General features: G+C 55.7%; 1 protein-coding gene across 1 annotated transcript in view; it reads left to right on the top strand.

Annotated features, from left to right (window-relative positions):
* Window positions 1–26,027, top strand: part of TTC7A (tetratricopeptide repeat domain 7A) — a 114,569-nt gene that overhangs the window by 48,818 nt on the left and 39,724 nt on the right. The window contains exons 9-14 of the mRNA XM_068986889.1: window positions 7,880–8,017; window positions 9,556–9,639; window positions 13,806–13,910; window positions 21,911–22,028; window positions 23,673–23,730; window positions 24,874–24,946. Of these exons, the coding sequence (XP_068842990.1) occupies window positions 7,880–8,017; window positions 9,556–9,639; window positions 13,806–13,910; window positions 21,911–22,028; window positions 23,673–23,730; window positions 24,874–24,946 (576 nt within the window). The remainder of the gene's footprint in view (window positions 1–7,879; window positions 8,018–9,555; window positions 9,640–13,805; window positions 13,911–21,910; window positions 22,029–23,672; window positions 23,731–24,873; window positions 24,947–26,027) is intronic.

Here is a 26,027-nt window from a genome sequence, read left to right as displayed (position 1 = left end):
TGTGTCTTGGTCAAGGTCATTTGTTGTTCAGTTGTTAAGTCATGTCCGACTCTTTGGGACCCCATGGAGAGTAGCACACCAGGCTCCTCTGTCCTTCACTATCTCCCAGAGTTTGCTCAAATTCATGTCCACTGAGTAGGTGATGCTATCAAACCTCATCCTCTACCACCCCCTTCTCCTTTGCCTTCAGTCTTTCCCAGCATCAGGGTCTTTTCCAGTGAGTCAGTTCTTCGCATCAGGTGGCCAGAATATCAAAGCTTCAGCTTCAGCCATCAATCCTTCCAGTGAATATTCAGGGTTGATGTCCTTTAGGATTGACTGGTTTGATCTCCTTGCAGTCCAAGGGACTCTCAAGAGTCTTTTCTAGCACCACAATTTGAAAGCATGAATTCTTTGGTAGTCAGCCTTCTTTATGGTCCAACTCTCACATCCATATGTGACTACTAGAAAAACCACAGCTTTGGTCAAGGTCACATACTATAACCCTCACAGCCATGATTCAGATCACGTCCGTGATTCACTGACTTGGTTTTCTCATCTGCAAAAGGGCCAGGCGGATAACTTTGAGAATCAAGTGAGACAGGGCTTGGAGAGGGCTTTGTAAACAGGGCCTTGGCTGTCTGTGTGAGAATGGTCAGCGTTTATCTCCCTGGCAGGGATAGAGGCTGGACTCTCTCTCCGCAGAGAGTTTCCTATGGCCGTTGCTTGATCTGGGTGAACCAGAATCTAGATGCCTTTCCATTAAAGCGATTCCCCCTAAACACTCCAAGTAGAAAATGGCCTTTATTAAAATATGACCCATGCTTGGAGCCGAGGTGGTTTCCCTCCCAGCAACTCTTTCCCTTTTGAGGGAGGGTATATTGCTCACTGGCCTGCACAGGAGACTTGGTGGGGAGGTGGTGGAAGTTCCCTGAAGCATGCGCAGCAGAGGAAGTGTGCAGACGTTGGGTGCTCTGTGGCTGGAAGGAGGCGCCCTTCGAGGCTGGCTGGTTGGTTTCCTCCTCCTCTCACCCAGCCTGTCACACATCTAGAAGTTTCAGACATCTTGGAGGAGGGTGTTGGCGATGGAAGTAGCTTTGATGTCTTACCTGAGGGTTTTCCACCTGGGGATCAGGATCTGGCCGCTGTGGCTCCAAGCGGTTTCTGAGTGACCAGACCGTCCCTGACTTCTCACCTGCCCTAGATGTACCCCCTCCTTCCCCACAGGTCACATTCTCCATCAGGTGGGGGCACCCCTGCCATGCTCCTGCTCTGACCCCTTAACTGACCACCTGAGGCTCAGCCTGACCTCCATGTACCAGCAGGGTTTTCCTCATCTCCCTTTAATGCTGGCTGGGTTTGGCTGGAGGTGGTCGGGAGAAACTTCTAGAAGCAGATGGCTGCCCTGCCAGCTCCTTCGGTTATCCAAATCCCTACAGGATTCACTAGGCTACAGCAACAGCTGTTCCAGCACAACCAGCCCAAGAGGCAGAGTCATCACAGCTCTCCACCTCCAGGTCCCCGGTGCAGCTGCTTCAGCAAAGGGTGTTTGCAGATTTCCTCGGCCCCTGTTTTGTGGTCTGGAACTCAGAGGAGTATTCTGTCTGAGTGCAGGGCTGGTAACGTGGGTATGGTTTTTGTGGCAGGCTGAGTGCGATCAGAATGAATAGGGGAGCCCTTGTCATGCAAGAGGTAAATAGAAACCATACAAATGCTATCATAGAAATGCATGGGGCGTGAGTTACAACTGGCTAAAGGAGACTTGTGTTTTGTACTCGGGTTTGAATTTGGGGGGCCAAAAGCGCATTTAAAATGCCTACCCACCTACCCATCTATCCACCCACCCACTCTCCATGCATCCAGTCTCGTCTGAGCAGCGATGATGTGGCATGCGTGCCCAGCACTGGTGACAGAATGATGACAAGTTAAATCACAGCCCTTGCCCAGATGTCCTCCTACCTAGGGGAACATGCATCTAGGGACTAGGAGGAGGGCCTGGCCCCCCAATCAGAAGGAATTAGCTCAGTCTGCTGAACCTCAAATGCATATTCTGGTTTTTGAAAAACCCATGTGTCAAAATCAGCCTGATTTTCTCACTGGGTAACCAGAGGGTATAGGACTCTGTCATTTCTAAAACCTTGATCTCAGGCATGAAAATGTGTTGTAGCAAACTGAAATCCTCAAGCCCCTGTTTCATTCAGCTAGGGGAGAAATGGCTGCTGGTGTCAGGCTCCTGGGAACTGAAAGAACACAAAGGCTTGGGTTAAGAGAGGGTGGGTGGGTGGATAAGTCTCTGGGGCCTGGGATCCTGAGGTCAACAAACTCCATGCCCAATGGCAGGCAGCCAGCCGTTTGAATCTTGAGTTGGCCATTCACAACCTTTATAGCCTGGACAGGTTTCTTACCTCCTTGATTCTCTTGTTTTCTCATCTGTAAAATGGGGCTAATAAGGTCTCCTTCTCCACTGGGTGGATGAAGTACAAAAATGAACCCTGGTACATTGTGGGTGGTCAACATGTTTTCGTTTTATCCTAACAGATACCTGGTTCTGACTCAGTAATTTTAGCAAACATTTAGGTTCAGTTCTGGTTGGATGATAAACCAGTTTGAGGATATCTTCTTTTTTTTTTTTAAGTGCTTCCCGGAGTTGATTCCATTTGGAACTCTGCAGATGAGCACAGATTGTTCCAGCTTCTGGCACCTGGTTTGCTCGGACATGAGGCCCTGTGTGCTGCAGGCTGTGAGGGGAAAGGGCTTGTTAACCACTGCCAGCTCAGAATGCTCGAGGCAGTGGAGATGGGAGAGCCTCACACCCTCGCTGGCAGGAAAGCTTCTGCTGCAGAAGCTGGGGGCTGACAGGGGCCTGGCCAGGATCCTGTGTAGATGAGACGTGACATAGAACGTGTTATTTCTCGGTTCTGTGGGCTGGCGGCTCTTGAGACAGTGGTAACGATGTCTGCTGGTGGGGCGCACAGCAGGAGCAGAACATGACCTCATCCTCCAGGGAGGGACAGGCGCAAATGCCACTGGGAGACTCCTTTCTAGGGTGATGGCTGTGGGGGGTGAGCAGCAGGCCCTGAGGCGGGGTCCTTGGCCAGCCAAGAGGCTGTCCCTGAGAACGGGGCTGATGTGGTCCAGGGAGCTTGTTCTCTGCTGAGAAGCAGCCCCTGAGACCTGAGTGAGAAGCCCAGCCTCATGTTTTGCTTTGGTGCTTCCCAAGCAGAGCCGCCCAGGGCCTCTGAGGGTGTGGGCGGGGCTGGCGGATTCTTCCTAAGAGACACCTGGAGGCAGGGGATGAGTTGGGGTAAAGTCAGAATGTCTGGGTTCTAATCTGGGTCCTAAACCCCCTATCTGTATGCCTTGAGTATCCTCCTTGGTCCCTCTGGACCTCAGTTTTCTCATCTGATAAAAAGGACAATAGAATAGGGGATGGTCATTGTCAGCATTATGTGATAATACTTACAAAGTACAAGTTAGTTCCCTTTCCCTTTACCCTGCTTGTGTCCAGGATCAGAGGAGAAATGGGGCTGTCAGGGCTGTCTATGGCCCTGCAGCCAACAGAGGTTGGGAACCAGGGCTGGCCAAGAAGCCCATAGGGCCGCAGGTACTTAGGGCAGTAGAAGCTTGTCCTAGACTGGCCATCAGAGGTTCAGCCTTAACTCCTGGAGACCTCGCACAAGTTAGCAAAGTTCCTCGCACAAGTTCCCATCTGTAAAGGGAACACCGGCAGTTTCATCCCGCCCCTCCATGGGGTTAGTATAAGATCATGGCAGTGATAATTCAGCCTCTAAAATGTGTGGCACCCACTCGAGGGTTGGCTGTTTGAGCAAGAACCATCCTGCCTGAGGTGTCACGCCACTGGTCCATCTGGGGCGTGACAGACGTGGGCGTTTTCTTAAGGCGTGATGTTTGCTTCATGGGTACCTGTCCAAAGGCCACAGTGGGTCACACTGGATGATGGAGGGGTGGGGAAGAGCATGTTTCTTTGACTTTTCCTTTTCTGACCTGCTTGGTCTGGGGAGACTGCCCCTTGGAAGGATAGCAGAGCAGAGGGTCCAAGGCGAGGAGCTGGGACAGGTGATGAACCCTGCCTGGGATGAAGTGCATGAAGTAAACAGGAGCAGGGCACCCCCCCGAGGTGGAGGAGCCTGACCGAGGTTTTGCAGGGGAAAACTGGAGAATAGCCTGTGGTTATCCCAGACTAGTAAGGAGTGGGTTGATGAGAAGAACATTTCGTTTCCACACAGTCCGTGACTGTCACTGCGTCTGACGTGCAGGACGTCCTTGTGAGGACATTTAAATGGTGGAAGGGAAGTATGTGAGGGGGCCAAGGGTGAGGCAGGCAGCTGATGGAGCTGGGCGCAGAGTTGTGGCCTGTAGGAGGGAGCTCAGTGGAGGAGGAGGGGGCAGGGCAGCTAGGGCGCCCTGGGCGGGGACTCAAGACCCCGGAAGGTCTGAGGCCCTGTGCACGGAGGCCTGCTCTGGCCCCTGAGCTGCACGTGAATTCACCCTGTCACCAGCGCCCCACGCCCACCCCCGTCCCGCACTGTGGCTTCCTTTTTTCTTTTCTGGTTCTCCCCCACCCCACCCCGTTGCCATGGTTACATACACAGGCTACCCAGCTGCCCTGCAAACCCTGGAGCGTTTCACCGCAGCCCTGCCCCAGAACCATAGCAACTGCTTGCAAACTTCTGCTTTTGGGTTTCCTTTGGGGACCCACACTTCCCTCTTGGCCCAGGTGCCAAGTCCTGAGGACCCCTGGGAAGATGCCTTTCCTACTGTCTCCCTGTTGAGGTGGGAGGGAGTCCTCAGACAGAGGAGATGCTGCTGTGATTCCCTCATCCGTTCCTGTCCTTCTAACCTAATGCTTGCCCAGAGCTTAGGAGTCCACGCCTTCTTCCTACCAGCCACACACATTCAGAGACACTGTTCTCTTAAGGGTCAGGGTCCAGGGCAACAGGAGGAAGTTTGCACATGAGGGCCAGAATCTTTCTGTTTCAGATGTCACTTGAGAGTGCTGTGTGCGGGCCTGTGCTGGGGCTGGGAGGCTAGAGATGAGTGAGATGCATTCCTGCCCCGAGAACTAATGAGCGAGGGGGGCATGTGGGGCCCGGGTGTGTGCCTAGGGTTGGGAGAGGATGTGAGGTGGGCAACCTCACCTGGCAAGACAAGTCAGGGAGAGCAGCAGAAGGAAGGGATCCCCAAATTGAAAACATAGATGGGCCTTGGTGAGGGGAGGGAGCTGCAGGAAAGGACCTGGGAGCTAGTGGAGAGAAGCTGGCCAGGGCTCCTTGGCAGCCACAGAAAGGAGGGTGGGTTGGAGTGGGGGTCTGGCAGGGTGCCAACCAAAGCTTACTGCTTACCGTCCCCTACAGTAGACTGGGTCCTCGACCCTGGATGCATCCTGCAGGAAGGCCGCCCCTGCTGGCTGCCTGCCCTGCCCCTTCCATGAGGAACCCCTCTCCCCCAGAGTTCTAGGTCAAGTCCACTCGCTGCGGGCACAGGGTACTGCTGCTGTGTCCTTTTCCATAGCCCCTCCTTGAGGGCAGGGACTGTGACTCCCCTCCTCTCAGTCCCAAACCTCTGGGCCCCATCCCACCATAGAGGCAGCCCCCACTCTGGGTGGCTAAGAGCTGGGGAGTTGCTGGAGGTGGAGAAGTGGGCAGGTCCATGGCTGGGCACAGAGTGGGTTTTGTGTTCCTTGGTGAAATAGCTGCTGCCAAAGCTCTCCTTAGAATCTCTTCTCTTCCTGTTAGTGCCTGTGTGGGTGGATTTCACTGGGAAGGAGGGGGACTTCTCTGGCACTTTCCCTCTCCACTCCTCTCCCGTAACCCTTTGGCATCTGAGCGGCTCTTGTTTACCAGCCTGGCACTGGGACTCAACCTTTCTGGGGATCTTCTTCCATCCCCAGCACCCTCTCCTGGGGCAGTCCATGCCCATCGGGGTGGTGGGCAGCCCTGGCCTGTTGTGCTTGGAGGAGCAGCCCCATCAAGGCCATTGGGCTGCCTTACTGAAAAGCCCCCATGAGTGAGTCATATCCTTGGGTCTTATAGGCATTTTGGCTTCTAGAAGCCTCTGTGGGACTGCACATCAAGCCTGCACAGTGGGACATGTCCAGAACCTATAATCCAAAGACCACTGAGCTTCTGCCTCTGTAGCCATCACCTTTGGGAGCCCCAACCCCTGCCCTGGAGGAGGCAATAGTAGTCTTGCATGGAAGGAAGTTGTGAGGACCACCTATGGACACATCGTTTGAACCTGACCAGCAGGATCTGGGTTTTAAGGGTCAGGAGGTCTTTTTTATGCTGTCAAAGAGGTCAAGTCCCTGGGTCTGAGGTCCTTTGTGGGGTAGTAGAGGAGAGTGAGTCCCGACTCACGAAAGGGGGTTCAGCCCTTTCTACAGAGGGAGGGGGTGTTGGGAAGGGACCCCTTTGGTGGAGAGGAGGCAAGAGGTGGGAAGACGCTGGGAGCGGCCAGCGGGAGCGTCTGCCCAGAACCCAGCTTTGGTTCTGCTCAGGCACAACCTTCAGAGAGAGAGAGAGAGAGAGAGAGAGAGAGAGAGAGAGTGTGTGTGTGTGTTTATGATTGGAGGAGACACGGGGGGCCCAGAGCATCCCTGCCCTGTCAGGATCCCCGTGACCCCTGTTTGGCTTCTCCTGAGCGCTGTCCCCAGGATGTGAGTGTACAAGAGTGGGTGGGACCACAGGCCGCAGAACAAGTGGGTCCCCAGTTCCTGGTGGGGGGATTTCTAGCTTGGGTTTACAGAGCCCCCCTTCAGATTGTTCAGACTCACCCACTCCTAAAGCACGTTTTCTCTTGCCCCTCCCCTCCCTGAGCAGTCCCCAGCAACTCTGAGCTACTGGACTCCTGGGTGCCGGTGCCAAGCACAGGGACCTTGGGTTGTGGGGAGGTTTCTGAGAAGGACAGAGGAGAGTTCCATAGTGAGAAGTCAGGGATAGGGTCTGGGCCTGACATGGGGGTGATGGGAAGGAGGTATAGGGGTCCTTATCGGAGGAACTTGGGGGCACCTTCAGAGGAAAAGGGCGTGGAGGGGCCACCGCCCAAACTCTCGTCCTGTGAGTCAAGCCACAGAGCCGCCCCCCAATCTTGTCAGTTCCCAGTGTTATCTGAAGGTTGTCCTGTGAGTGGACGATTACACATACACAAAGGACTGTCCCAGAGGACAGCTGGCCTGTACCCTCAACAGTGCCAGTGTCCTGGAGACAGAGGAGGGCCGCGGGACTCCTAACAGTGAAAGGAGGCACAAGAGACTTGGTGCCCACCTGCAGAGCATGATCCTGGGTTGGATCCTGGCATGATGGCTCTTGCATGAAGGCATTGGTGGGACAGGAGGCAAGATCTGAATATGAGCTGCTCTTAGGAGATAGAGGGAACAGTGTTCCATTTCCTGAATCTGGCATTTCTGTTGTGGTTATAGAAAGAATGTCCTATTTAGGGATGAAAGTCCAAGTTGCTTTAACTGGCTACCATAACTACTGCTGCTGCTGCTGCTACTGTTTTGTGGTTTGTTTTTTTTTTTTTTTTTTGCTACTGTTATTAAGAGAGTCAAAGCCTCTGTGGCCCATGTTACCAAGTTGGGTTTACTGCTGTTGTATTACTGTTCTTGCGACTTTTCTATAGGTTGGACAGCTTGCAGAATAAAACACTGAAAATCAGAAGCAGGGACTCAGGACTGCTCCATCAGCCCAGCCTGGGCTACAGGTGGAGGGTTTGCTTGCTGTTGTGGTGGTGGGGAAAGGCTCTGGCTGGCTCTAGGAGAGTGGCCTGGGTCAGCAGCAAAAGGGTGAAGGTCACTGGGCCTCAGAGGCAGGGGCCCTGTGGAGACAGACACCTGTTTATACTCTGTCCTCACTCTTTTCTAAACCATGTCTCCCCACAGGCCACTCGGGATGTGGTGCTGAGCCGGGCACCGGAGCAGGAGGAGGACCGGGCCATGAGCCTGCAGAATGCAGCGGCCATCTATGACCTGCTGAGCATCACGCTGGGCAGGCGGGGCCAGTATGTCATGCTCTCCGAGGTACAACCCCCTCCACTGTCCCTCCCCTGCCACCACTAAGGGCTCCAGCTCTGTTCTTGGGAGACCCAGCGCAGAGAGGGGCTGCCCTTCACTGGCAGGGTGTATCTGTTTTTTCAGATGTTGTCATGTGTCTTTTCCTTTGAAAGAGCACGTAGTGTTGTATAGCGAAGCCCAAGAGGGTAATTATCCACCCCTCCGGTTCCCCTGGAGGTGATGCTGGTGTTCTGTGACTGCCTCTCCTGGAGGATTCTGAGCTGAGAGTGGTTGGGAGCCTGGATCCCCCTCCCACCCCCTCTAGAATGGGCACCCCCATTGTACTGGGCAAACCCTACTGGGGCAGTGCTCCATGGGCTGGACCCAGGCAGTGGTCCCGCTCCAGGATGTGAAGACCAGGGGCACAGAGCTGCCCCTCTCTCCTGCTCTCCCCGCCAGCCAGGGTGAATGGCATGTGCACATATTTAGCTTTCAGATCCAGGCTGAGGTCAAGGGTAGCTCTAGGGCCCTGGGCTTAGATGGCCCTCTCAGCAGCAGATTCTCTGTCCACATGTTTGGGAGAGCTCCCGAGAGGAGGGGCAGTGACACCTGCTGAGCCCTTGCTTACACCAAGGCACCACGGGAGGCGCTTCCAGAAGATACCATCTTTAGTATCGAGAGATAAGTGGTCTCCTAAGTTCGCCAGTGAGATGGGCGAGGGCCGGTCAGGTGGTTCTGCCCAGGTGCAAGGAAGTGTGTTGAGTCAGCATGGGAGACCCAGGCCACTGAGCTCTGCAGGTCCTGTGTGTGGCCCTGTGCCCCTCACCTCTTTCCCCGGCCCGCCTGACTGGGGCCGCGCGGTGAATCCTGGCCTCGTGCGCTGGCCTGCCTCTGCTGCCGGGAACCACTTCTGTTGGTGACTGTCAGGCCTCACAGACAGCCCCTGACTTGGGGTGGCCCAGATCAGAGGGCCAGGGAGCAGATGGTTTTTCTTGATGGTTGGCACAAAGAGCAGAAGGAAGCCTGTGCATTCGGGCATCATTCTGTACACGGGCTTCAGAGTCAGTAAGTTTGTTGCTTACTGGCCCTGCAGCTCTGGCAAATCAATCAAATCTCAAGCTTCTTCATCTGTGAAATGGGGATAATTAGCGAAGCTGCCTCACTGAGTTGTTGGGAAGAGTAAATGAGTTCATCCATGTAGAAAGCTGAGGATGGTGCCAGGCATAATAGTGAGAAGAACTGTCAACTATTATTTTTATTGGAGGTTCACATTTTGAAAGCGCTTTCACAAATCTCATTTCATGCGCTTTTCACTGTCGTCCTGATGTTCACATGATACGGTGGAGGGAACCCAGGGCCAGAGAGGGTGAGAAACTTGTGCAAGGACACGCAGCATGCTGCTGGTAGAGACAGGCTACCCCTGGAGTTCTCTGAAGGAACCAGGTGTGAGCTCTGGCTGCCTCGAGTGCAAGTGGCTGGAGCAGGGATTCCCCTGGAACGGTGTGGGTGGGCCAGGGCAGGGAGGACCCCTGGAGGGAAAGTGTTGACCGACTCCCTCTTCGCAGTGCCTGGAGCGAGCCATGAAGTTTGCGTTTGGAGAATTTCACCTCTGGTACCAGGTGGCTCTGTCCATGGTGGCCTGCGGGAAGGTAAGACCCAGGGCATGCTGGGGGCTGCACACTCCCCCTCAGAGGGGGCTGCACACTCCCCCTCAGAGGGGGCTAGGGGCTCCACTGTCCACTTGTCCCTCTCAGAGGCTGGCAGAGGCTGGGGCAATGATTCAGAAATACTGTCCCGCAATGTATGTTAATCTCCAGGGAATGAGGGGCACGAAGGGTGGCCCACAGACCCCCAGGGTGAACCTGGTGTCTTATCTGTGAGTTATGACGGGGCCAGGTGTGTAGGTGTGAATCTGTGGATGGTTTTCTCTGAGTATGTGTGCACACCCGGGGCGTCGCAGCATTTCTGCCTGTGAGCCGGTTGGTGTGATTGCCTGAGACAGGCATGGACGTGGGTTCCCAGCGAGGGGAATGGTGTTCTATTAGGGGCTGCATCTCTTCTCACCTGGGAGTGTGGCAGCAGGAAGGACCTTCTTGCAAATCCAGAACTTCCCTAGGAGGGAGGGATTGAAGGGTAGGGCAGAGCAGAGCACCCCTCTTCTCCCAGGGAAGTGTGTTGGGAGCTCTGCGAGGTGGACGTGCTGGGGTGGTCAGGAGGAGTCCTGCCCGGAGCAGGGCTGATCTTATCCAGGTGTCCGGAACTGTGTTTGCCTTCTACCACCCTCTCCCCAAGCCCTGTCCCTGCACCCACTGGTTTTCCCTCCCATGAGAATCACACTTACATAAGCCTCTATTCTCAGCAGTGACATGAAAGGAAAACCTTTCCGGAGCTGGGTGCTGAGGGTGTTGGGGCTGAGGATGCTACGAATGCAGGAAGTAAGGAGGCTGGAGCTCACAGATCGTTCCAAGAGCTATAAACACCCAGAGCCCATTTGTGGGGCTGAGGGAATTCCTCCCCCGCCACCCCCAAGCCATTTGTGCCACCTGCTCTTCTAGCCCCGCAGTCGTCTCCAAGGAGGGTCCTCCTGGGCTTGCCAGCACCCTCCCACCGCCCCCACTGAAAGGACGGTGTGCTTGCCAGGGTCTGGTGGGGAGGGGGGAAGAGCAAGTGCTTCTTCTGACAGGTGGGAAGGGGCTGGAGAAGTACAGCCAAGGATCGAGCGGGAGCCTTCTCTGCACCCTTGTTACCTTGCCAAGCATTTTTCTTCCCAGCCTCTTCCCCTTCCCTCATCATCTTGGCCACCTCACAGGGCATCCTGTAAGTCATGACATGATGTGCCCTGGCTGTGTGCTCTGCAGGGTCTTGTTGAGGGTCAGAGGGAGCTCAGAACACAGATGGGTTGAGGCCTAGGGGAGGAACAAGGGGGGCTTGGGCTTGTATGGAGCCTGGGTAGGTAGCTGATGATGACATTTGACAGCTTCTTTCTGCCTTGAGGAAACAGAGAAAGAACCTCTAGTCTGAGTATGGTCTGGGAGGAGAGGACCAGGGCTAGGTCTCCACCCTTCTGTGGGTCGTGGACCACTTTGAGATGCTGAGGAAAGCTGGGGACCCCTCCTCAGAAGAATGCACTGCTCTCAGAAGTTAGCTTTAATTTCTGGAGGTGCTCCTGGAAGGCCCCCGTTTCAGGAGAAAATGTCACACCAACCTGGGAATTATGGGGTCTTCAACACCCTTACTGAAAAGAGCCAGGCTCAGAGAGGTTCAGACGTAGCCTAGCACACCCTAGAACCTGGGGAGCCAGTGTCATGGCCTGGCTCCTTCCCAGAACAGCAAGGTAGACACAAGAATGGGCTTACAGGGAGGAGGTTGGAGAGATCAGTGAGTGCCTCATGCATGAGGCCCCACAGGCTGGGTCACACCTACACCTGGGCCTAGTGCAGCAGGAGATTGCTCTGGACACAGGCTCTCCATCCCCACCCCTCAGGAACCCTGCACACCGACTCAGCCTGCCTGGTTGGCCCAGGCAGCCCTGGGAAGAATAGCCAGACCTTGTCCTTTGCCAGGAGCCTAAGGTGGGAATCCAGGTTATGTCCCTGCAGTTGTGTGCAGAAGGTGAGGCCAGGCGGATATGAGTAGATCCGGCACCTCCACCTGCAGGAAGAGAGGACAGGTTCCCTGGCATGATTTAGGTCGCTTCTTCTCTTGGTCTCCTCAGCGGCTGCGTTGCTAGGTAACCAGCATGACAAAAAAAGAAAGGAAAAAAAAAAAGAGCCCGCAGCTCTGACTGAGGAGTCCTCAGATGGCTCCTTAAATAGCAGTGTTTCCTGGTCCGGGTGGGGGTGGGATGCGGAGGGTCAGGGTTAGAGAAGTCTGTTTCAGGGATGCTGAGGTTAGCAGCCAGGGAAAGGGCAAGGGCTTGCTGGGGGGCTGGGGCAGAGGGGGCCACAGCGAGGAGCGGGGAGCAGCCTTCAGAGGAGAGGGTCTCGGGAGAGTGGGGTGGCCTGGCGCCTCCTGCCAGCCCTTCGCTGGCCTCTTGCCCCAGCCCACACCGAGAATCCCCCTGCCCGCAGGCCCCCAGCCTCCCAGCTGGTCGTATGCTAACACTCTCTTGGTCTCTTACCCTCCTCTTTCCTGAGAGAGCAGTGGGGCGGGGCTTTGTCCTCTCCACCCAGCCTTTCTGTGAGTCTCTTGCCCCTCCCAGCAGGGACCCCACAACTCCGAGTGCCACGCTTGACACGGAGCAGGCTCGAGGCTGAGGCACCTGAAATCGGCCTAATGAGCCCGAGGCCAGAGCCCGGGGAAGTCTCACATCTGGGCTGAGGAAAGCTCCCCTTTCTCCGCGGGGAAAGGAAAGGCAGGTAGAGAAAGGCGGGGATCCAGGGTGGACGCAGACCAGTGGGGCGTCCACTAGTCTCCATACTGTGCTGTGGACAGAGAGCCTTCCAGAGTCCCCCTGTCCCTCACGGGGCCTCTGGAGTAGCCAGGGAGGATGAAGCTGACTAAGGTGGCGAGCTGGGCCAACAGTAGGGCCCAGCTTGTGGGAATTGTCGTTACAAACATGTGTACATGTGTGTGTAGGAGGGAGACGGAAGCCTCCTCTCTGGCCAAGGCAGGCAGGATAGAGCAGTGGTTACAAGCTTAAAGTCAGACTCTTCAAACCCCAGCTCAGCCGTTTATCGTCAGTGTGGCTTCAAACATATCACTTCTCTGCATTTCACTTTCCTCATCTGTGAACAGGGACAGAGTGAAACAGGAGGGAATGGCGCAGGGACAGCCTTTAGGATGTGACGAAATAATCCTCCCACTCATTAGCCTGTAGAGTTACCCAGCCCGTAAAAACTAACCGTGCCGTATTTCAAGGGCGCTCTCTCTTCTGTCCCACACTCTGTGGAGTGTGTTTCTCGCTATATAAATCCACTTCTTACCTATCACTTTGTTTCTGTCACTGAATTCTTTCTGTGATGAGACATCAAGAACCTGAGCTGCATTAAGTCCTGAGAACCAGGTGTGTGATCTCAGTTAAAATACCATAGGTTCAAGTCCCAATCGAGTTACACGGTTTCAATAGCAACCTACCTCACAGGAGAGTTGTGAAAAATAAATGACGTCGTATTTATAAAGCGCTTAGAACAGAGGTCAGCAGACTTTCTGTAAAGGGTCAGAGAGTAAACATTTTTTACTTTGTAGGTCAAACAGTCTTCGTGGGAACTATTCCACTCTGCCTTTGCATCATGCTAGCAGCTGTAGGCAATACTCGTCTGAATGGGTGTGGCCGAGTTCTAATAAAACTTTATTTACAGAAGCAAGCAGCGGGCCACATTTGGCCTGTGGGCTGGGTTTTACTGACCCTCCACACTTGGCCATCCTCAGCATGTCTGTGGCCCCATCTCCATGGCTTCTTCTCTGACAGCCTTTTTGCTCCCGCCAGCCTCCATGTGGTTTTGTCTTCTTATCACCTGTAAAACCTTGTCACCTCTCAGAGATTTGAGAGAGTTTCCTTCTACCTCTACAAGTCCTGTGGTTCACATGTGAATTCCTTCTGAAGAGTTTCCCTGTGTTTTCCTCCTTAGCTCTTGTTACATGAGCTCTGGCAAGGGTCACAGCCTCCATTTTCCAGATGAGGAAACAGACCCGGGGGGACTTGCCTGCCGCTGCTGCCTGGGCTCCTTCCAGTGGGCCTCTTCCTGGCTTGGGAGGAAAGGGGTGCAGGGTGGGGGCTGGCCGTTGGGGAGTTGCCCCCACTGAAGGCATGACACACCCAGTCTGCTGCAGCCCAGGGCTGTGGCTGACCATGTCGCCGCCCTTCCTCCTACAGTCATCCTACGCCGTGTCGCTGCTGCGGGAGTGCGTGAAGCTGCGGCCCTCGGACCCCACCGTGCCCCTGATGGCCGCCAAGGTCTGCATCGGGTCCCTACATTGGGTGAGTGATTCCGGTCGCAGGGCCCAGGTCCTGGCAGCTTCCTGCAGGAGGGTGGCAGCAGGTGGGTGCATCTTGCTGTGTGTGGAAGGGGTGGGGGAGTGGAGAATTGCTTCTGAAAACTCCAGCCTTCATCCCGCAACTCAGGATGACGTCAGGTTTGTGCTTCAGCCTTGATTGTCTCCAGGGAGCCAAATGTGGAGTCAGAAGACAGGGTGCCCCCCACCTGCCCAGCACAGGGGAAGTGAGCAGGACCTTGGAGTTACCTCGGCTAGCCCACCGTCCAGAGTCAGAACCAGCTCTGGGCTGGATGGGAGGGTGGTCTCTCTGTCAGCCACCTCCTTCCCCCTGGACTCCAGCACCCAGTCTCTGCCTTGTGCCCGGCTGCCTGCCTGCCACTCTCTGCTGAGGCGGCTGAACTACGGACGAGCTCAGCATTCGCCCTCTCCCCACAGCAGCTTTCCCTCTAGGAGGTCAGCAGGGGGAGTGGGGAAGGAGCCCTGGCCCAGGAGCCCAGAGCGCCAGACCTCGCCTGCCGATCCCCTCGCCCTGGCTCCCTGGCTGCTGCGCTCGGCCTCGGGGACCTTGCAGCAGCGCCTCTGCCCAGCTGTCTGCTCTCACTGGGAGCTCCTTTGCCCACGTTCCTGGCTTCCACAGGCCCACATCAGCCTCCTACGTCCAGGCCGTCCTGTTTCCACCCTCTTCAGCAACTAGAACAATGCAGCGTCTCTCCCACGTGTTGGCTTTCAGCCCCACCTCCATCTCTCTTCAAGCTCAATAAGCCTAGTTCCTTCATTGGCCCAGTGTCTCCCAAAGGGGGAGCTTCTCCCATACATGTCCCTCCCCTTCCTGATGTCCTGACACCCCTGCCTGCCCTTGCTGTCGGGTGCCCAGCTTGTTCCAGGGCAACAGGGGCTAGGTTCCAGGTGCCTCTGGCAGGTGCTTCAGAATTAGCAGCCTCTCCAACCCCTCCAGCTCTGGGGAGGGAGATTTCGCGTTCTAACCCTTCCCGCTAAGTATGCTGAGGACCCTCTGAGAGGGCCTCCTGCCTCGCCACCCAGTGAGCCTCATCCTGGCTCTGCTGCAGGGACTGGCTCCCTCGGATTGGGGGTGGGGGCCGGGGAGCAACACCTTTCCCTCTGTTCCCTGGTCCTCGGGTACCCGTGTATGACGTGCGAGTGTGGCCCTGCCTTGGCCCCACCCGACTGTGGGAGATGGGGGAGGAGAAAGCATGGCTTTTGGCCCCAGGCTTTATGATGTCCTGTAAGACTGCTCTGTAATAGGCCCTCAGCATTTGGAGGAGGCAGCGTGATGAGGCAGGTAAGAGTTTCACTGTTGTGTGGTGTAAATGACGAAAGTCAGGAGAGGGCTGGACAGGTCAGGGAGGCCTCCAGGAGGAGGGGGCCTTGGATGGGGCTCAGAGGTGGTCCCTTCCATCCCAGCTTGCTTTCCTCAGCCTCATGGTTACTGGGGACGTTGCCTGTCCCCCCAGTGTTTTTCGGGAAGACTGTTGGCATCTTCCACCCTAGAGGATAGGGGCGTGTGGGTGCCAGCAGAGTGAGGACCCAGGCTGAGCACAGCAGCGGCGGGTAGTCATGTGAGCCAGAGGATGCAGAGGGTGAGCTCGCTGACCCTAGCTCACAGTCCTGTGTGTTCCCAAGGCTCCAGAGAGGGGCCTCAAGTGCATCCCTGGGACAAAGCCCAAATACCCACCTCGCCAAGGGTGGGTGGGGAGGGCATCTGTGCTCCCAGGGGCTGCCGGCTCTGAGACGGCTGTGGGTCCACCCAGGCAGTGCCGCCCTTGCCAGGAAGCCCTAAATTTAGGTCTTCCCGTCGCGGAGGAGCTGTTTCCCTCAGCAGTATAATGACAGTAATTATGTGCATTCAGATTACATGGTAATAAAATTAGGATCCAGTCAGTCCAAATTGAAATCAGATGAGTTGGGAGCAAAGTAATCAATGACAACATAAATAGAAAAGCCCAAAAGGAAACCTCAGCATGCAGACTTGACATCCGAAATGGGGAGGAGGGTGAGTGAGCCATTTAACCTCGGCTGAGAAACATGTTTGGGTTTGGGGGGCCAGTTTGAACTAGAGTTTAAATCAGGTCCAGGCTAGAGCGTGGTCCTGCTGTAGGGCTGGGGTGGGCTCCTGACAGCCTTCCTTGCTCTGGAACCTCATGTTCTCTTCCCTTCCCTAAAGCCCCATTTATACCTGCCTTGGACGCTTAGCATGATGCATTGCATTTCCTGTTGCATATGTTTCTTGAAGGCAGGAACTCTCTCTCCTCTTTCTTGAAACTGCAGCCCAGAGTTCATGCCGGGTGCTGATTGGATGGATGCTACTTGGCAAGGAGTTCTGCCTTGTAGGGTACTTCCTTTCCATCTAAACAGGAAGCTTCTTCACATACTGTGTCTCATATCCTCAGTCCTTTGCCCCCACAAAAAAACCCTGCACACAGGAGGTGTTCAGAAATATATAGATTGACTTTGGCTCCAGCCAGCCGGGAGGGACAGGTGTGGGAAATCTACATTTGGTTCACGGGCCTGCCTGCTCCCTGGGTTGGTGCTGGGCCGAGAGCGGGCTGTGGGTGGCCAGGGGCAGCCCATTCTCCTAGGAGGCCAAGGGAAGGGAAGCCCACGCTCTCTGTCCTCAAGACTATGAGCAGGAAGAATGGATCTGACAGGCAGGCGGAGGGGCGCTGGTGCTGGTGGCAAGCACAAATCCTGAAAGGCGTCTGATGCCACCTCCGTCTCCTGCCTTCACAACTCTTCTGACTCACGTCAGCCCCCAGCAGGCCCAGCCATTACGCAGCCAAGCCCCATGAGCAGGGGATGGAGATCTGGGGGTGGACAGGTTGGCCCAGGTTGCAGGAAGGGAGGCTGAAACTGGGACTTGGAAAAATGAGTTGTGCTGGGTGAAAGCGGACGAGGTGGTCATGTGCCCAGAGCCAGTGTGGGATGCTCCGGGCTGGGCCTTGAGAGCAAGATTGCCCAAGTGAGAGTGGGTGAGGAGGGGCCTGGGCAGAGGGACCTGTGATGTCCCAGGGTTGAGACCACTGGTCCCACCGTTTATTCTGAGTGGAGGAGGATGTCGTGTCCAGGCCCTGACCTGGTGACAGCAGTGGGGCAGCCTCCTGCCTCAACGTGGCAGTGTCTTGCCAGGGTCCCCAGCCAGTTATTTGAGGCAGGAGAAAGAGGAGCTGTAAAAAAATTTTCATATCCCTGCAAACAAAATTAGTTCAGATTCATTTAATTAAAAAGATTAAAACCTTTCTAGGTGGCTAGGGGATGGGGGTGTGTGTGTGTGTCACACATGGAAGGGGAGGAGGTTGTGGAACTGGAAAGGTTTTAAAAAGTCTGTGGTGCTGTCCCTCAGCCTCTTCCCCTAAGGGGGTGGATGGGGTAGTGGAAAGAGTGCAGGCTTTGGAGGCTGAGAGGATAGGGTTCAAATCCCTGGCCTCCCACTTAGTAGCTGTGTGACTCTGGGTAAGTAATTTGCCCTCTCTGTGCCTTATCAGTAACCTGGAGATCATTGTATCTACCATTACAGGATGGCTGTGACCCCCCCAGAGCTTAGCAGTGTCCTTGCTTAGCACGTGGGAGGTGCCTGGTCAATGGTAACCATCCCTGTGCTGGCCCCTTTGAAATAGCAGCCTCTCAGAAAGGATGTGCCTTTGTGGTTTTGCCTTTATTTTTTGAGATTCAGAAAGATGGATTAAGTGTTTTGGAGTCCAGTAAGAATGCCAGCTTGTCCTGCCTTGAGCTTGTGGAGATAAGGAAGAGTACCTGTTCCTTCCAGGAAGAAAAAGTGTGTTTTGGGGAGAGCAGATGACAGTAGCTCCTGGACCCTGTGGGAAGCAACCAAGGTCAAACTGGAGGTGCTGTTTAAACAGAGCTTTGCGGGCTCAGAAATGACCTTTCTCTGGTTCCCTGGGCAGGAGGAAGGGGTACAACCAGTTTGGCGCCTGCGAGATGAGCCAGGCAGCCTGAGAAGGAGCAAAGTGTACAGGTCAGGAGCCTGGCTGTGGGGGGACCAAATTAGGAGAGCTGGAGATAGGCAGGAGCTTGGGAAAACGCGGGAACGCTTTCCTTCCTTGCAGAAAGCAAAAGCACGGGCTCAGAATGCTACACCCTCCCTTACATCCTTTTCCCCAGAGGGTCACAGGGGAGAAAAATGAAGACCCACAGAGGGCAGCCAGGAATCGAGCAGCTCTGAGAGACCTAGATAGAGACTCGGAAGACCTGGGTTGAAAACTTACAAAAAGTTCTCCCATTTACTAGCAGGGTGACCTCAGATGGGTCCCCTAAGTGCCCTGTACCTCTCAACCTCAGCTGTGAAAAACCCTTCTGTCAGGTGGCCACCGTGCTGTGACGCTCCAGTGGGCACCCAGCTGCTCTGGAATGGCAAGGGAGGATGGGGGGCTCTCCTCCTGGGTTTTGTGGCAGAGTTACAGCTAAAAGAGGTGTTACAAAGCAGTGCAGGGGGACTTCCCTGGTAGTCCACTGGTTAAGAATCCGCCTGCCAACGCAGGGGACAGGAGTTTGATCCCTGGTCCGGGAAGATCCCACGTGCCACAGCTATTGAGACAGCACTCTAGAACCAGTGTTCCACAAGAGAAGCCACCACAATGAGAAGCCCTCTTGATGCAACAAAGACTCCGTGCAGCCAAAAACAAACAAACAAAAAAAGCAGTGCGGGAGAATGGTTGAAAGCTTTGAAAACCCCTCACCGGAGAAGTATTTTGATGAGCAAGGAGGGCGCAGTGCTGTAACCTGAGCAGATCTTACTGAAGCAGGGGCCGCAACTCTAGAGCCATTAGCTGTTCCCTGTGGAGGCCACAGGAGGAGGCATGTGGGGACTGGGAAGGGCAAGTGCGGTATCAGATGGCTGGCTGGCTGTAGATGGGCAGGTTCTGGGCAGCTCAGTCAGCAATTTGCTTTTCACATCATAGATTGAGACCGACTACTGGATTATGAAATAGAACCCTAGCTAAAGTACCCATGAATAAATATATTAACACTATATATTATCATATTTAATAAAAGTAATAGTGTTTCTCTTCATTCATAATCATCACTTTGACTCCACATGCAAAAAACTTTTGTGGTAGGTAATGGAGATCAAAAGTGACGTCAGCCACGTGAAAAAGTGGTACACTGAAGCCTTGTGGGTTTGATTTGAGGCAAATGCTGACACCACGCTCAGAGACCATTTTAAACTATGTGGGCAAGGCTGGCAAGTACTGGCCAAGGATGGCTACTAACCTGGAATCAGAGTGGACCACAAGTTGGAAAACTAAGGATATATGTTGTCACTTTTTGAAACTAAAGGCTGGTGAGCCCTGTTAATCCAGAATATGATATACATGAATTGCAGAGTAACTTTTGCCTATATGCCTAGTTGCTGAACTTCATACCTGGCACCCTCTGTGCATGAGTTGCAGGAGAATAGAAGTTGGCATTTGCCTAGGAGAAGGACATGGACATGAGAAGAGTGTATATACATGGAATGCAGGAGGCTTCTGAGTTCTATTTATAATTCTTATGCAGGAGGCCTGGGTTCGATCCCTGGGTTGGGAAGATCCCCTGGAGACAGGAAAGGCTACCCACTCCAGTATTCTGGCCTGGAGAATTCCATGGACTGTATAGTCTGTGGGATCGCAAAGAGTTGGTCATAGTTAAGCGACTTTCACTTTCACTTCTTTACAAAAAAAAGCTCACTCCCATTTGAATGGGGCATAGTGATGCCTGAAGACTGTGTGGGAGACAAACCACACCAGCATTGTGCATATTTCAGAGGAGGCAAGATGCTGTTTGCTCACTTGCCCTTTCCTTGGTGCTTCCTGTCACCTCTGCCCGGAGGCCTCCTACGACAACCCCGGCCAGGCAGTTCCCCCTGTTGCGTCGTCCATGGCCCCAGGCCAGCACCACACAATGGAGCCTTAATTAAGGGCCACCCTGTCCCATGGGGTCCTCCCCCGTTAGAGATTCCATGTGTGCTTCATCCAGACATCCTGTGCCTGTGACGCTGGGCCGCCCCAGCCAAGCGCAGCATAGAGCCGAGTGCTGCAGAACCCCCGTGGAGATTTGTAGGGAGGAGCAGTTAGGAGTTGGGAAGGGGTTGGCCCTAGCTCCTCATTTTGCAGATGAGGACCTCTGGGGCACAGAGAGGAGAGGAGGTGACTTGCTCGAGGTCCCATATCTATCAGGCGCCAAGCCTGTGTCGGGGGGCTTGAGTGAGTGAGAGGTGCTCAGTCATCTGACTCTTTGCAACCCCATGGACTGTGGCCCACCAGGCTCCTCTGTCCATGGGATTCTCCAGGCGAGAAGACACGTGGGTTGCCATTCCCTTCTCCAGGGATGTTGGGGTCTTGCCCGGTGCTCAGCCTGGCTCTGACTTCAGGCCCTGCAGCTCTCCTGCATCCTGCTGGGCCATGTGCTCCAGGAGGCAGATCTCTGCATCCACTGCCCTCTGCATCCACTGCCCTCAGTCCTCCCGGCAGCCGAGGCTGGGCAGCAGGCAGCTGTGAGGTTTGCTAAGATGCCTGCTTCCCCTGAACCCTGAGACCGCAAGCCTGAGGGTGATATAGGCCCAGCTCTCAGCTTCCGTGTCCTTCCAGTGACCAGTCTGCCAACCTGGAGGCGGTCCACTGCCCAGGTCAGTGGCTTGAGCTCGACCACATGGGGGCTGGAGAGCTGCCCTTGTCAGCTTTTGTCAGGGCTCTGGCTGGGCTACTGGAAGCCACCCCCGACCCCCCACCATCGCTGTCTGGGCTCTCAGCTCACCCACTCTACCTCTCTTGTACTTCAGGAGTTTTTAACTCCTCTGTTCCATGGGTTCTCTGCTCCGTCAGCCTTTTCTTGCACATAGCTCCCTACAGCTGTGCCCTCAAGGTGTACTCAGCCCAGCTCGCCTCTCCACAGCTAATGGCCTCTCTCTCAGGCTCCTCTAATACACCAGGGAAGGAGAGCCTACCAGTGCCCCTAGCTATGGCCTGCAGTCAGGTGACAAGATGCACAGAGCTGTCCCTCTCCTGCCGAGGGAGGTGGACCTGGGCAGGGGCAGGCACACTGGCTGGGGTGTCAGAACCCAGCTTAACTTGGTGGGCCCTTCTGGGTGATGGAGGGGAGCCCCCCACAAGGGACCCTGGCCTCTGGGTGGCAGTGGGGCTGTGGGTATGAATCTCCTTGCTGAGGGCGGTACCAATCATTCTTGGTGACACTGCCATACCAGCCATGTGGGCAGATGACATTCCAGGGTTGGGCGAAGGGAAGGGGCCTCTGGAAGGCCTGTGAGTGGGCACAACTGAGGCCCCCAGCTGTCCCCTGCTTTGCAGCAGGCCTGCCTGCTTGTGTGGGTGCCCCAGAGGGCTCGTGAGGGCCGCCTTGTGTGCCCCTCTTTCATGTCACATGTGGTGTGTGATGTGTGTACACATGACCTGCACCAGTTGGTCCCTTTCCAACTGGAACAGTCCCTCCTGCTCCCAGGACAAAAACAACCCCAGGCCTTTTTCCCCTGAAAAGTTACAGTGCCTGGTGTTGGGTAGCGAGCTCACAGCCAGAGAAGGCATGGCGGCCTGCCTGCTCTGCAGGGTGGGCTATCCCAGGGCCTGGTCCCCAAGCCCTGCCTGTACCCCACCCCCACCCCTGCCCGCTTCCGGCTCCCTTGTCTCTGCTGATGAGCAGGGCAGGGACAGCCACAGGGGCCACGTGACTAAAGAGGCTGCCGCAGACTGTCCAGGCTCTCAGAGCAGCTGTGGGGAGCTGGGGTCTCTGGAGCAAGGCAGACTTTCTCTGTGAGAGGTAGCATCCCATGACCTGGAACACAGGCCCCTGGATGGCGGAAAGGGTCCAGATTGTTGCAGGTGGAGGAAACAGCTATCCTTCCATTCAGTGGCTGGGTGGCCTCTGAAAGGTGCCTGGGCGCAGTTCCAAGGGTCCCAGGCTGGGTGCCTGTGAACAGCTGCCCTCCCCAGTGACCTTTGCCTCTCCTCTTTGCAGCTAGAGGAGGCAGAGCGCTTTGCCATGATGGTGATCCACCTTGGGGAGGAAGCCGGGGAGTTCCTGTCCAAGGGCTACCTGGCACTGGGTCTCACCTACAGCCTGCAGGCCACCGACGGTGAGTGTCGGGGCCCGGGAACCTCTGCTCGGGGTGACTCGGGCCTCCTAATCTTGTCCCATCAGTGTCCACCCCCCAACACACCTCCATTGACTCTTCTAGGATGGGTGTGCAAACATACATAACATACACATGTGCAGACACAGACACTCACCCACTGATGTGCATGAGTGTGTGCACACACACACACACACACCCCAGTTCATTTCTGCTTTTGATGCAACTTTGCCAGCCTCAGATACGCCCTCTTCATGAACCCAGTTCTTTCTCCTTTCAAGGCCCAGCCCCAGTTGATCTCTGCCCCTGGAACTCCTGGGGCATTTGTGCCACCAGCCCTGAGCCCACAGTGTCCTCATTCTGGTTCACCTTTACCCGCAGCATGACTGCCATCTTTTGGGGTCTTTTAAAATCCCCCGATGCATGGCACAGAGCTGGGTACACAGCAAGCATTTACTAAATACTTGACCTGAGCTTGGTGCCTGGAGCCTGCATTCCGTCCCCACCCCCACCAGCTCCACCTACTTCTGTATCCTTGCAGCCTGAGGGAAAGGGAGCGATAGGTCCCCACCCAGGCCAAACCCAGAATAGTCATCAGCCCCCCACACTCCCCAAATGCCAGCTCCTGGAAGCGGGCTTCAGATGCCCACACAGCGAGAGGTAGGAACAGCTGGTACTTGGACAAGGAAGGGAGGAGGAAGGGTAAGATCCTGGTGCAGTGCCAGCTCTTTGTTCTTGAGTGACAGTGGTCACTTCGAGGTGTCAGTGAGGCTCTGATAGGGAACACTGGGGTCCCCACACACTGGTCAAGTGAGGGAGTCATCAGTCCCTTGGTCAGAGTCCAGAGACCCTTCCTTTGTCTTTAATCCTCTAGAAGCAGGGCTGCTCTGTGAGCTTGGGACCCCTGACATCTATCCCTGCCTGGTGCTGCCAGCAGCATCCTGACCTAGTCTGGCTGGAGCCTGTGACCATCATTTTAAAGCTTCTCAGGGGGTTTAGTGTGTAGCTGAGGCTTCAAATGCCTATCCTGCTGCATTTAAAGCTGATTTAATTTACCAGGGGGGGTATCTGGTTTGGATTAAAGCAAGAAGCCTTGTGGTCAAAGTGCAATAGAGGTTTCTGGTGGGCCAGTGGAAGAGGAGGTCTTGTCCAGTGGGTACAGACCCTGTTAGGGATGATCAGATGTTCTGGAGATGGATGGTAGTGATGATTGCAAGACATGGTGAATGTACTTAATGCCAGTGAATTGTCCACTTGAAATTTGTTAAAATGGTTAGAAAAGAAGGAGCCTCATGAGTAAGGAAGCTTAGGGAGGCACATGCCAGGACAGAGGTGTAACTTCTCCAGAAGCTCCAGAAACTTCTCCAGAAGCTCGCACCTTTGGAAGGATCAAGACGGCCCATGCGGCAGGGAAGGCAAAGGGGTAGAAGGACCTGTTGTGCCAGGAAGTGTGCTTGCCGGGAGGCTGGGGCCAGGGGTATATCTGCACCCCTTCCCCCGGTAACCAGGGCACCAGTCCGGAGCATTTGCCAGACAGAGTCCCGGTGGGGCCTCTCCCGCAGAGCTCCATGCTCTGGGTGGGGCAGGGCTGGGCTGGCCCCCCTCCAGCAACCCCTCACGGCTCTGTCTCTGTCCTATCTCCTGCAGCGACTCTGAAATCCAAGCAAGATGAACTGCACCGGAAAGCGCTGCAGACGCTGGAGAGGTGAGGACGCCAAAGGGCAGCATTGCCTGAGGCGGCTTGTTCTCCTGTCTCAGGGGACCCTCTGGTGTGACAGGGCAGAGTTTTCTGTCTCCATTTTGTTGACAGCAAACTGAGGCTCTGAGAGTTCACACAGGAAGCAGGGACAGGCCTGTGGGCTTGGGTGGTCTGGTTGAGCATTTCTGCAGTGGTAGAGCTGCCCCCAGGCTCAGCTCCCTGCTTCCGGGTTCAGGGGCCATGAGAGAAAGCAGGAAAGCACCTTGCACAGTCATCTACAAGTAGCTGGGGCTCAAAACAGGGATCTGCCTCCTCCCAGCCCCTCCCCAACCTGGGAGCTGGGAGGCTCCCTCCCTCAGCCCTCAGAGAGCTTTCCTTAGAGCCCAGAATCTGGGAGGGAGCCTTAGGTTTGGGGGTGGTGGGGGAGAGGCACAGAAACCCTTCCCCCAGGCCCCTCCTGGGAGTTCCTCTCCACCTCAGCACGGCCCTGCCTGAGCATTGCTCTCCCTCCCTCCTCTGGCCATTGTAGGGCTCTTCCCTCTGAGCCCTGCTCCATCTGAGCATAGATGGCAGGGGCTGGGTCGGGGCTTGCCCCAGTCTCCTTGTGCCAGCTTCCTAGGAACATCCAGCTCCCCTCTGGGGCAGGTTGTTCTCAAACCCAGGGAGGAAGGAGAGTCCCATTCTGGCCAACTCCCTCTGAGCCCCAGGATCAGGGGATAGTTCCTTCCTTCCCCACCGGCTCTTCACTCCCAAGGCTTCCAGCCCAGAGAGGCCATCCAGCCCCTCCATCCTCTAGAGGTCTTCACTGTCCCATGTGGAGAGGGCAGGCTGCAGGCTCTGTACAGGCCCCAGCCAGGCCAACAGCTGCCCGGAGGAGAGGGGCTTCTCTCACTCCTAGTCCCACCCTCCCAGGTATCCCCCACTTCAGCCAGAGCCAACCCTCTTGGCCGGCACCGCCCTAGCCTGGGCTGCCCCTGGGCTTTCCACCCCAGCCGTCATGTCCCACAGGGCACCCTCCAAGGTGGGGCTGGCCGGATCTCCAGCATTTGGCCCTGCTAAAAGCACCCAGCACAGGGCTGGCATACTGGAGACCCTCATCACGCTGGTTGTCGACCCTTGGTTGACTCACTGCTCCCCTTGCCAATATAGAGCCCAGCAGCTGGCGCCTGGCGACCCCCAGGTCATCCTGTATGTCTCCCTGCAGCTGGCCCTCATCCGCCAGGTGAGTCCTCCCAGTTCCTAACACCCAGGTCTCTGGGGGTGCTGATCTCCTCCTGGCCCTGCTGCTTTTACCAGCGCTGTGACCTCTCTGAGCCTCTGTTCCTTATCTATTAATGTAAGTGCCTTCATACTCCACCTCAGAGGGCCCAGGCAAAGATTAAGTCAGTTACTGTGGTAAAGCCCCTGACCTCTGGTGGGCACACAGGAAGGGCTTGTTCTCTGCCCTCACTCCCCCTGCAACACGTCCGTCTCCTGAGAAGTTGACAGGAGGCCTCAGTAAACATTTGTATCCTCACCTTCCACTGAGCTTTCCCCAGGGGGCTGGGGGAGCAGAGAGATTGTCGCGTGGAGCTGCTTCTGTGTGACACAGAGCTTCCCCTGACCATATGGACGCCACCGCCAGGCTCGGCCTCTGGGGCCTCCTGTCCGCTGACCACCTCGATTCCCAAGGCTCTCCAGGCCCACCTGCCTTCCTTCTCTGAGCTGAGCTGTTGGTGCTGAAAGGTCTGTTGAGGGACTTGAGTGAGGTCAGGTAGTCACCCACCCAGCTGGTTGCCTGTCAGAAAAAAAAGGGAAGGTTCCCATCCCCCAGGCCCCTCAGAGCCTCTGCTGTCAGAGGGGCCCCTCAGGCTGGCGCCCTGTGTGAAGCAGGGCCTCTCGGTGGCCTTGCTCTGGTGAGTGTGGACACTGGGCCACTCAGGGACTGCAGACAAGCCTGCTGGACTGGGGCTGGGCTCTAGCCTGGCAGAGAGGAGTCCGCAGAGCCCTCTGGGTGGTGGCTGCTCGCGGTCGGGGGATGGGCAGCCCGGCTGACGAGTGCTGCTGTCTTTCCACGGGTGCAGCTGATGAGGAGGGTGCCGTTGGCCCCATCTGACACCTGAGGCGCTGTGGCTCTGCTGAGCTCAGGAGCTGGGAGCTGGCTGTGCCTGCACGGTTCAGCTTCAGAGCCCACTCTGACCTAGTTAAAGCAGCCCCGTGTGGCTCTAAGTATCCTGTTCCCCTGTCCCACTTGGAAGCAGGCAGTTGGAGCCTTGTCCACCAGCCTGGTGGTTGCTTTTACGGGTCGGTGTCAACTTCTGGCC

This window comes from Capricornis sumatraensis, chromosome 1, assembly GCF_032405125.1.
Source record: "Capricornis sumatraensis isolate serow.1 chromosome 1, serow.2, whole genome shotgun sequence".
Lineage (NCBI taxonomy): Eukaryota > Metazoa > Chordata > Mammalia > Artiodactyla > Bovidae > Capricornis > Capricornis sumatraensis.
Note: the sequence above shows the minus strand (reverse complement) of the source record. Positions and strands in the feature narration are given on the sequence as shown.